We start from the raw sequence: 12532 nt of genomic DNA, 5'->3' as shown, positions 1-12532 counted from the left end.
CTAGCGACTAGCCTCCTTGGAGTTTCTTCAGCCCAGGAACCCAACTTGCTTTATAGCCAGTTGCAAACATTTTACAGTTTAACCAAATGTTTGTGAAGTGTTTTCCCATGCCTCATCTCATTTGGTCCTCACAGAAGCCTTGGAGTAGGTAGATAGGAGACTTGGTAGAATACTATTATTTTCTTTTCATTAACAAGATGCAAATAGCGATATTAAAATATTTCTTCTAATTAATTTCCCTTCAGTGTGCACAAGTCCATGCACCGGGACACTAGTACAAAATAAATTTCAATGTAAACTAATTTTTAAAATTTTTAAAGAAGAAAACGAAAAACCATTTTTCTAGATCAGTGATGGCGAACCTATGACACGCGAACTCATTTTTTTGGTTGATTTTTCTTTGTTAAATGGCACTTAAATAAATAAAATAAATATCAAAATTATAAGTCTTTGTTTTACTATGGTTGCAAATATCAAAAAATTTCTATATGTGACACGGCACCAGAGTTAAGTTAGGGTTTTTCAAAATGCTGACACGCCGAGCTCAAAAGGTTCGCCATCACTGTTCTAGATAGTGTTTAGCTTGAAGTACTTGAAAATTAGTCTAATAAAGTTGCTTTTGTTAAAGGGACACACAAGTACAACCTATATGTGAAGCTGTAATTATATACTAAATGTCTCCCTGGAGTGTTTACAAAGTCTGACAACCTTTAACTCAGTTATTAGTATATTACTAATATTAAAATATTAAGGCAGAAATTTATATACCTGGGTATAACCTTGTAATATTCCCTTTGAGAATTTACCCCTGGTTGACAAAAATATTTTTAGGTCTCTTATTTGAACAGTATTGCTTTACAAGCATCTTTAATATCTTGCTGAATCATCAGACTCATTCTAAATTGTTGACATTTTGAATGTGAGGATTTTGTCCTTGAAATTGAAGATAGGGGAATTGATTTTGGAGATTGGTGTGGTGTTCCTTTAGTGAGCAAAGAGAACATGGTTATCTATAAAGCTAAAGGATTAAACTTTCCTTTATGATTCATTTTGAGATGGTACAAAAAAATGCTTGATATTGCAACTCATTTTGGCAATTATTAACTGTGCCCTGACCAGGAATTGAACTTGCTACCTTCTGGTGAATGGGACGATGCTCTAACCAACTGAGCTACCTGGCCAGGGCCTAAACTCTTTTATTTTTATATTCCCATCACTCCTCCTCCCTCCCCTTCAGCAACCACTAGCTTGTTCTCTATATGTATAGATATATTTCTGTGTTTTTTTGTTAATCTTCACCTGAGGATATTTTCCATTGATTTTTAGAAAGAGTGGAAGAGAGGGGGAAAGACAGAGAGAGAAACAACAATGTGAGAGAAACACATTGATTGGTTGCTTTCCACATGCACCCTGACCAGGACTGGGATTGAGCTGCAACCAAGGTACTTGCCCTAGACTGGCATTGAACCTGGGACCCTTCAGTCCTCGGACCTATGCTCTATCCACTGAGCCAAACCAGCTAGGGCTGTTTTTTTTCATTTTTTAAAAAAGATTCCACATGTAAGTGAGATAATATGGTGTTTGTCTTTCTCTTCAGACTTACTTCATTTAGCTTAATACCCTTCAGGTCCACCTATGTTGTCGCAATGGCAAGCTTTTCTTATTTCTGAACAATATTTTGTTATTAATACACGATGTACATAATGATGCTCCAACCAACTGAGCCACCTGGTCAGGGCATGACCTCTAGTCTTTATTTGCCTGGTAGTTTGGCGAAGGTAGGTGGAGCCATGCAGAAGTTTCTGGAGCCTTGGGCACTAGTTTGCTTGCCTGGAGTAGCTCCAGGCAGGGAGGCCAAATGTGTGTTGTGACAGCATTTTGTTCATGCTTGTTCTCTGTTTAGAAGCAAAAGGCTTTAGGCAGTGTAGCTGGGAATGTGCTGTAATCATCTTGCAGGTAGGCCAAAGTACCAGAAGAGAACTCAGCCCACCATATCTAAATGGAGGAGAACTAAACAGTGGCACTTGCTTGCTCCTCCACCCTAGAGAGTTCCTTCTGTATTCTGTCTCTTTCGTTTATTGTTCAGAAGCTGTTCATTCAGCTCTTAGTTGTCTCGTAGGAGTACTTGCTCTCCATATACATGTATATTTGAATTTGTTCATTAAAGAGTGAGATTAATGTACTCCTATGCTGTGGCCATCTTGACCTCATAGTATTTATTTTTTTTAATTAATGGAAGTTCAGAAAGGTTCAGTGACTTACCAAAATTCACATAGAAGGTAGGTGGGTATAGATAAGATGTAATAAAAATGTTTTATTATGAAAAATTATAAGCGTACACAAAAGCAGAGGAGTAATAGAATGTACTTCTTATCACCCAGCTTCAGCAAGTATCAACATTTTGCTTTTCTTGTTTCATCTATCCCTCTCACTTTTTAAAAAACAGCTTTATTGAGGTATAATCCTATATAATAAAAGGCTAATATGCAAATTGACTGAACAGCAGAATGACTGGTCGCTATGATGCACACTGACCACCAGAGGGCAGATGCTCAGTGTAGGAGCTGCCCCCTGGTGGTTAGTGCACTCCCACAGGGGGAGCACCACTCAGCCAGAAGCCGGGCTCATGGCTGGAGCGTGCAGTAGTGGTGGTAGGAGCCTCTTCTGCCTCCCTGGCAGCGCTAAGCCATCAGTCGGACATCCCTTGAAGACTTCTGGACTGGGAGAGGGGGAAGGCCGAGCTGAGGGGACCCCCCTCCCCCACCGAGTGCATGAATTTCATGCACCGGGCCTCTAGTTAATATATAATGAAGTACACATATTTAAAGTACATAACTTGATATATATTTTTTAAATATATTTTTATTGATTTCAGAGAGGAAGGGAGAGGGACAGAGAAATAGAAACATCAATGATGAGAGAGAATCATCAATCAGCTGCCTCCTGCACACCCCCTACTAGGGATCGAGCCCGCAACCCCTGGCATGAGCCCTTAACTGGAATTGAACCCGGGACCCTTCAGTCCACAGGCCGATGCTCTACCCACCGAGCCAAACCAGCTAGGGCTAACTTTATATATTTTGATACATGTATAGAACTTGCAAGCACAACATAATCAAGACAATGAACACAACATATCCATCACTCCCAAGAGTTTCCTTGTGTTCCTTTGTATTCTCCCTCTCCCTGCTTCTTCCACCCACTTCCCCACACAAGTTAACCACTAATCGGTCACTATAGTTCAGTGTACTTTTTCTGGAATTTGATGTAAATGGGATCATTGAGTATGTACTCTTTTTGTCGGGCTCCTTTCAGTCAGCATAATTCTTTTGAGATTCATCCATAATGCTGAATATATTAGTAGTGCTTTTTTTTTGCTGTGTAGTATTCCATTTGTGAATAAGTCACAATTTTTTTATTCATTTATCTGTTGATGGACATTTGAGTTATTTCCAATTTTTGGATAGTACAGGTAAGGCTTCTGTGAACAATTGTGTACAGTTTTTGAATATGTGTCTTCATTATTTCTATTTTTATTTTTTATATATATTTAGTAATGGGATAATAGATTATATAGTAGATATATGTTCAGAAACTGCCAACAGTGTACGAGAATTCTAGTTCCCTCTGACTCTTTTCCAACACTTGGTATGATTGGTCTTTTTTAATTTTAGTTTTTGGAATAAGTGTGTATTAGTATCTTGTTTTTTACTTTGGATTGACTAATGATATTGAGCTCTTTTGCCATCTACATATCTGCTTTGATGAAGTGTCTGTTCAAATATTTTGCCAAAGTTTAAAAACTGAGGTGTTTGATTTCTTATTATTGTATGTTAAGAGTTCTTTATGTATTCTGTATATAAGCCCTTAGTATGATTTGTAAGCATTTTCTCCCAGCCTGTGGCTTTTTTTGTTGTTTGTTTTTTTTAAAAAATATATTTTTATTGATTTCAGAGAAGAAGTGAGAGGGAGAGAGATAGAAACATCCATGATGAGAGAGAATTATTGATCTGCTGCCTCCTGCACGCCCCACACTGGGGGTCAAGCCCACAACCCAGGCATGTGCCCTGACAGGGAATTGAACTGTGACCTCCTGGTTCATAGGTCAACGCACTGAGCCACACTGGCCAGGCAGTCTTTTGATATTATGATTGTATCTAATAAGGTCAGAAGTTTTCAATTTTGATGATGTTTATCAATTTTTCAAATTTATAAATTCTTTTGGTGTCATATCTAAGAAATCTTTGCTTAACCAAGATCACAAGATTTTCTCTTGTTTTCTTCTTGAGGTTTTTGGTTTTGGAGTTTACATTTGGGCCTGTGGCCCCTTTTGAGTTCATTTTTATTTTTGGCTTAAGATATGAATTGAGGTTCATTTTCTTAGTATATGGATGTTCAGTTATTCCTGCACCATTTGTTGAAAAGATTTTTTTTCATCAGCTTATCTTTATAACAAACTTTTTTGAAACCAGCTGTCCATTGCTTTTGAAAAAATTGGAATAATTTAAAGCAAATGCCAATATAATGCTATTTACACCTACATGTATTGCCATTATGAATCGCTTAGTGGATAAGGACTGATTTTTAGAAATAAATATTCCAATATTACATGTCACAAACTTAACAGTATTTTCTCAGTATCATCTAATATTCAATTCATATTCAAATTTTCTAGGTTGTTTGAAAGATAGTTTTTTATAGAGGATTTGTTCACATCAACATTGAATTTGGTTATGTCTCCTAAGTATTCTTTTATTATTTTAACAGTCCTCCCACCAGCCTTTTCCTTCCTGTTATTAGTTTGCTTTCTTGTTATTGATTGTTTTATTGATGATCCAACATTTTGGACACTACTTTCTGATTGCTTCCTTGATTGTTTAACTTTCTCCTCTATTTTCCCTAGTTTCTGTAAACTGGTAGATATATCAAATCTGAGACTTCATTAGATTCAAGTACATTTTTTAAAAAGTCTTAAGTATACCATATAGGTAGTAACTGTGTAGTACTTACTGCTGTAGTACAAGAGCCTACATGTCTGGATTATTCAGAGAGTTTAGGTGGTGTCAACCTGAATTGTAAAGTTCCACCTGGATTATTCAGAGATTTTAGATAGTGTCAACCTGAATTGTAAAGTTCCCTATTATCTTTTCACCTTATATTGTAAATTTCTTTTTAGCATCCATTAATGATCCTTGCCTAGATCCATTATTTCATTAGAGGTTGCAAAATGGTGATTTTTCTAATTCTATTATTCTTTTTGCACTTATTAGCTAAAATTGTTCATAAAAAACACACACCTTAATTTCATCAATTATGAATTAGTATAAACATGCAGGTTAAATGTGTGATTTACTTCCTCATTCTTTATCAGTTTTCAAAATAATAAGTTGGTCCAAGCAGCCTTCAGTGGTGACCAATAACGGGCTTATTTATTTTTTTATATCATTATTAAGTCACACATTGTATAGATTCATGTGTTTCAACCCATGGGTGTCATCATTATTTCTGATGCTCAAGATGCTTTAAGTTGGCTCCTGTGTCTTTTCTTGTGACACATTCATACTTTGAATAAAGTGATTTGAACCTAGGTTCATTTAACTTCAAAGCCAGTGTCCTTCCCACTGTACCTCTTGAAGGAAGCTCTTAAAGAATAGATGAGACTGAAATGGCACAGTTGAGGGGGGCATTTGTTAGGAGAGGGTTTTGATGCAGGAGTGTCAGCCTCAATGAACATAGGTCTAACAGTAGGAAGGTTAAAGGCACTTGTGGCACAGGGTTTGGGCTATGAAGTGCTGAGAGGAAAGGAACATAGGCCAGAAACTTAGCACCAAGGACTTTGCTAGCTGGGTGGAGGGATTTGATCTTTTTAATACTTAGGTGGCGGGTCATGGGATTAAGTTGATGATATTTTGTTTCTCACATGAGATTGGAAGAAAATTATTTTCGAAAGAAGGCCCTATTGATTGCTGTTTTCATTGGAGTTTGCAAAGAAAAACTCAGCCAAAGAAGCCAATATCATCTAAGTAAAGTCTGGAAATAATCAGTTATTGAGTGATTGTTAACTTTCTCAGGACCCTGTAATCCTTAACTGTTCATGTTTCACATGTGATATACTTATGTTGAATTTGAGTCAGTGGAGTGTGTGTGTGATTGTGTGTAGTATTTATGTAGTGATAACCAAAGTATATTTAAGTAATTTATTTCTGTTGGCTTACTGTTGCTTGGCCTCCTGTTACATTACTGACTATGTTGACATACCAAGGACTAATTATGGATTGGTGGGCTTTATTATATTTTAGTGTAATAACTGGCTAAATAGTCACTAAATTTTATTTACTGATTCCTAGGGCCCCATGGTTATGAATGTGCTTCAATTTCATAATGCCTCCTGCTATGGCAGACATCCTTGACATCTGGGCAGTGGATTCACAGATAGCATCTGATGGCTCCATACCTGTGGATTTCCTTCTGCCCACTGGGATTTATATCCAGTTGGAGGTACCTCGGGAAGCTACCATTTCTAATATTAAACAGGTATGATAATAGTTAGAATTTCTATAAATGTAGCTTATTACTATAACACTTAAGGGAACATGTTCTTCTATTATGGAAAGTATTTATAATATAAATCAAAGAATACATTTGAGGGACTTTTAATCTTTAGTTCCTGACATTGAAAAATTTTGATTCATGCTTTATCTCATCCTCATTCTTACTCTCACTTTTAATTTTAAAAAATCCATATGTGATACCTGAATTAAGAAAAATAAGCTTATGTTAGCTAGTTTGAAATGTTTGTTCAGTTTATTAAAAGGAATTTGACATTGTCAAAGAAAGTTTTATTTTGAGTTAAAATCTTAGAGCTTACAGTATTATGCTTTTTTTCTTCTTTTTCTATGTGATTTTTGGTTGGTTGTCTCTTCTCTCCTTTTCCTTCTCCTTCTCTTCCTCTTTTCCATCCTTAACCCACTACTTTTCAAGGTGACTCTTGGGGAAGAAAAAGTTTTCTGCTATTCACTAGATTTATTTCCCCCCTCAGATATGAATGGCATGTCCTCATTTGGAAGCTATTTCTTTTACATAGCAAGGCTTGCCTGTTTTGTTGGATTATTTTTTCAAGTGAATTGATGAGCGCCATTGATTTGTAAAGACTTAGAAACATAAATGAAATTGTTTTTCTAAACTTTCTCTTTAATGTTTTTCAAGTAGCTGAATCCAATCTGGAAAGCAAGGGTTATGATATTTAAAGAAAAAGTGTTTATGACAAGCTTTTAAAAAAATATGTTTATTGATTTTTAGAGAGAGAGGAAGGAAGAGCGACAGGTAGAAACATTAATGACAGAGAAACATCATTGATCAGCTGCCTCCTGCACACCCCCTTCAGGGGATTGAGCCTGCGACTCGGTCATGTGCCCTGACTGGAAATTAAACTGAGATCTCTTGGTTCCTGGATCAGTGCTCAACCATTGAGCCACACCGGCCAGGCGACAAACCTTTTTAAAGCTCATGACTTTGGACAGTTTTTTTGTGTTTTTTTTTTACTTTTAACCCATGTTTCTTCATCAGGGAGACATGAGAATTCTAAAACTGCCTGATCCATGAAGTTAAAAGAAAAAGGAAAAAAAGACACTTTTTAGGTACCCTGCAGATGCAGAGAGTACTTATATTTATTTTGACCAGGATGCCTATGGCTTTACTTGAACCTGAATTAACCATTGATACCCTTCTCCTTTTTTGTTATAAATTGTATGCATATTATAAAATATGCATAACATAAAATTTACCGCCCTAACCCGTTTGGCTCAGTGGATAGAGCATCGGCCTGCGGACTGAAAGGGTCCCAGGTTCGATTCTGGTCAAGGGCATGTACCTTGGCTGCGGGCACATCCCCAGTAGTAGGGAGTGTGCAGGAGGCAGCTGATTGATGTTTCTTTCTCATCGATGTTTCTAACTTTCTATCCCTCTCCCTTCCTCTCTGTAAAAAATCAGTAAAATATATTTAAAGAAATTTACCATCGGAGTCATTTTTCCATGCACAATTTGTGGCATTAAGTACATTCACAATGTTGTCCGACTGTCATTACCACCCATATCCGACACTTTTTATCATCCCAAACACTAACTCTGTACTCATTAAATGACAAACTACCCTTTCTCCCAATCTGGGTAATCTGTATTTTAGTTTCTGTCTCCTATGAATTTGTATATTCTTGCTCCTTCATGTAAGTGGAATCATACAGTAGTTGTCCTTTTGTGTTTTGTTTCGTTCACTTAGCATAATAGTTTTAAAGTTCATCCATGTTGTAAAGTGTATCCAAATTTTATTCCCTTTTTAAAAAAAAATATATTTCTTTATTGATTTCAGAGAGGAAGGAAGAGGGAGAGAGAGATAGAAACATCAATGATATGAGAGAATCATTGATTGGCTGCTTCCTGCATGCCCCCTACTGGGGATCAAGCCCGCAACCCAGGCATGTGCCTTTGGCCAGAATAGAACCTGGGACCCTTCATTCCACAGGCTGATGCTCTATCCATTGAGCCAAACCGGCTAAGGCTTTTATTCCCTTTTAAGGCTGAATAATTTCCACTGTATGGATCCTACCACATTTTTGTTTATCCATTCATCTTTTTTGTTGTTGTTGTTAATCTTCCCCTGAGGATATTTTTTTCCATTGATTTTTAGAGAGAGAGTGGAAGGGAGGGAGGAGAGACAGATAGAGAAAAACATTGATGTAAGAGAGACACACCGATGGGTTGCCTCCCACATGGCCCTGACCAGGGCAGGGCCATCATCGAGCCTCAACCAAGGTACATATTTGGTGCTCTATCCACTGAACCAAACCAGCTAGGGCGCTTGTGCGCGCGCTCTCTCTCTCCCCCTCTCTCTCTCCCCCTCTCTCTCTCTTTTTAATAACATTTTCATGGCTGTGAAGTGGTATCTTATTGTAGTTTTTATGTGTACTTCCTTAGTGACTCAGGGTGTTGAGCATCTTTTCATGTTCTTATGCACATTTTTAGAATTGTCTAAGACCATTGCCTGTTTTAAAATTCAGTTGTTTTTATTGTTGAGTCATAGGAATTTATTATATATTCTCTATTAATCTCTTATCAAATATATAATTTACACATAGTCTGTGGGTTGCCTTTGCACTCTCTAGATAGTGTCAGATGCACAGAAGATCTTAATTTCAACAAAGTTCATTTGCCTATTTTTTCTTTTATTGCCTAACATTGCTTCTCTTTTTTATATAGCTATGAGACTTGGCCATGGTTTTAACCTAGGTCTCTTATCTTCAGCTTCTGGTTTTAGTACTAGCTGTAGTTAAAATATGCAATCCGATCTTGCATTTGTAGGGTGACTATTTTATATGATCTCATCCAGGAGACCTGGGGAGAGATGAAGAGAGATTAACTGTGTTCATTCTGACAAGGCAATATTAATGAAGTGACCCCTCGTAAATAGAAAAGAATGCAGAACAAAAATAAAACATATTTTGTATAGGGGTGATGATACATACTTTAAAATTTCTCTTATTTTTTTTTCAAATTAGAAGTTATTTTTGTTCACAGGAATGTTAACTATGTAAGTCTACACTGATTCTCATTCTTCATAGATAGTCACTTTTTTAATTAAAGAAAAAATTTTAATATATATTTTTATTGATTTTACAGAGGAAGGGAGTGGGGGAAAGAGATAGAAACATCAATGATGAGAGAGAATCATCAATCACCTGCCTCCTACATGCCCCTTATTGGGGATCGGGCTTGCAACCCAGGCATGTGCCCTGACTGAGAATCCAATCCTGACCTCCTGAATCATGGGTGGACCCTCAACCACTGAGCCACACTGGCCGGGCCATAGATATTCACTTTTAATAATTTTGTATATATGAGTGTACTTTTTGTGTATTATGCCATTATATTACTTTACAAAAATGGCTTAATATTCCCCTGCAAATATTTTTGTGGGTGTGTTAATCCTCATCTGAAGATATTTTTTCCATTGAATTTTTTTAGAGAGAGTGGAAGAGAGGGAGAAGAAGAGAGAAAGAGATGAATGTGAGAGAGACACAGTGATTGGTTGCCTCCTGCATGTGCCCTAGGGCTGGAGATCGAGCCTGCAACCTAGGAATTGAACCCAAGACCCTTCTGTGAACAGGCCAATCAATGCTCTAACCACTGAGTAACAACGGCTAGGGCTCTCTTGCAATTTTTTATTTTAAAGTAACACACCTTAATATGTCTTTGATAGCTTTCCATATTTAGTTTATTTCTATTTTATATTCATAGTTCTTTAATGTTCTACAATTTATTTAACCAATCTCTTACTGCTAAACGTTTGTCTTGTCTTCAGTTTTTGAGTTTTAGAAACAGTGCTACAGTGAGTATCCTTGTAGATGTGTCTTTGTGCACGTAAGCAAGTGCCATTTCAGAAAATGTCTTATTTTTTTCCTGCAGATGTTGTGGACACAGATTCATAATTACCCAATGTTTAACCTCCTTATGGAAATTGACTCCTATATGTTTGCATGTGTGAATCAAACTGCTGTATATGAGGAGCTCGAAGATGAAACAAGAAGACTCTGTGATGTCAGACCTTTTCTTCCAGTTCTCAAATTAGTGACTAGAAGTTGTGACCCAGGGGAAAAATTAGACTCAAAAATTGGAGTCCTTATAGGAAAAGGTAATTAAAAATTTTTCTAATATGAATTCTTAACATGTTTTTTGCGATATATACAAACATGTAGTAAGTATGATCTAAGACATTGCTTTGCAAAGTGTGGTCCACAGACCAATGATGGTCTGTAAATTGTTCCCAGTTACTGAGTCAAGTACAGAAATCATGAGTAAAAACTCCTCTAGCAATGTGATAGTGCCACAATATCCAAGGGCTTAAGTTTTGTGTTTCTTTTTTGAGAGACTTATTTTTATTTTACAAAAATACTGTTTTTTTGACAGGTTGTAAAAAAATATGTTCTTTTGCCTCAGATAGTTTGAGAAGCCCTTTTCTAAGAGAGATTGAACTGCCCCTACAGTATGAACATAATTTTTAAAATATATTTTTATTGGTTCTTTTTAAAAAAATTATCTTTATTGTTGAAAGTATTATAGATGTCCCCCTTTTTTCCCCATTGACCCCCCCATCCTGCCCCTACTCCCCCATGAATATAATTTATATACAATTCTCTATGCCAACCAAGACTTTAAGCTGATAAGTTTCCATAAGTAACCCACATTATTGACAAAGTTTACTCCATAACTAAAATTATTTTTAAGAAGTTAATTTTGTAGTGAGTCAAGATACAGCATGTCTATAGTATTCTTTGCAAATTAATTTCAGGGAGAATTGTTAGTAACAAAGTAAAAAACAAGCAGGAGTCTCTCTTCTGTAGTAATCTCAGAGACCAGTGTTTACTATCAATATCTTCCTGCCTTAGACAAGATACTGACGTGAAGTGAGTACTATAAGGGGTTATTGAAGAAGAGACTTAGAAGTTTAAATACAAAACCAAAAAATCCACTGGAGATTATTGGATCTGAATTGGCTACTTATATTAATCAAATTTACTATTAGAGTATAGTATAGTACCATCCCCTTTATGATAGTATCTTTAATATAGTACCATCCCAAGAACCATCCCATTTACAATAGTATTCTTTGATCTTGACCTAAGGTAATTCAGGGTAGCCAGTAATTATACTGTGAGGCTGAACTCATCCCTTTGAGTACTTAGAACAGAACCCTGTGGATTTGCTAATGGCACCCTGTTCTTTAAAATGTTTGATTACTTCAGAGGATAGCTGGTTAGCTTCTGGCAATAATTTCCCCTCCATTAAATAGATGTATAATTACATACCATACAGATTTTTTCTTGTATATTAATAGACTTTGTAGAAAGCATTCTTTTCCATTTTCTCTAAATGATCCAAAGATTTTTATAGGTTATTAATTTTCCCAATTAGAAAAAGTTTTTCCTTCACTTGAATTGAAGAATATATGGAAAAGTAGAAAGAATTAAAAATCTCTTATAATCTTTTATCCTCTAGGATAAGACTATCTATCCACTTGATAATATTGTGATGTATCTAAAACATTTGGTAATCCAAAAGGGTAGCACCACAGAGATAGCTAACTTTCTTCAGAATATAGGTATCTTTTAAAATTTTACCATCTTTTCAACCCTTTAGATCACTGTATTCCCTTCTGGTCTTGCTTTATAAAACATAGGATTCATTAGCTACCATAACCTCTACCCAAGCTTGCCAAATTTAGTAAATAAAAATATAGGCGATCCAAATATTATATAGGATATACTTATGCTAAAAAAAACTATTCATTGTTTACCTAAAATTGAAATAGAATTGGGCATGCTATTTTTATTTATTTTTATTTGGCAATCTAACTTTACCTTACTACAGCACAGGGAATATATGTATATTAGAATTGACTTTCTCTTTCTATAAGCAAAGTATTATATTTTACTCAGAATCATAAAGCTTATTGTATTATTTTATTTTGCAGAGTTCCTTA

The 12532-nt window shown here is 36.0% G+C and overlaps 1 protein-coding gene across 4 annotated transcripts in view; it reads left to right on the top strand.

The window, feature by feature from the left end:
• PIK3CB (phosphatidylinositol-4,5-bisphosphate 3-kinase catalytic subunit beta) overlaps positions 1-12532 on the top strand; it is a 133302-nt gene that overhangs the window by 57123 nt on the left and 63647 nt on the right. For all 4 annotated transcript variants that reach the window (XM_070433498.1, XM_070433500.1, XM_070433501.1 and 1 more), the window contains 2 exons: positions 6348-6534; positions 10459-10684. In XM_070433498.1, the coding sequence (XP_070289599.1) occupies positions 6364-6534; positions 10459-10684 (397 nt within the window). In that variant the 5' untranslated portion in view covers positions 6348-6363. The remainder of the gene's footprint in view (positions 1-6347; positions 6535-10458; positions 10685-12532) is intronic.

Source organism: Myotis yumanensis, unplaced genomic scaffold (assembly GCF_028538775.1).
Source record: "Myotis yumanensis isolate MYYU_CA2020_CCGP unplaced genomic scaffold, mMyoYum1.0.hap1 SCAF_14, whole genome shotgun sequence".
In the NCBI taxonomy this organism is placed as follows: Eukaryota; Metazoa; Chordata; class Mammalia; order Chiroptera; family Vespertilionidae; genus Myotis; species Myotis yumanensis.
Note: the sequence above shows the minus strand (reverse complement) of the source record. Positions and strands in the feature narration are given on the sequence as shown.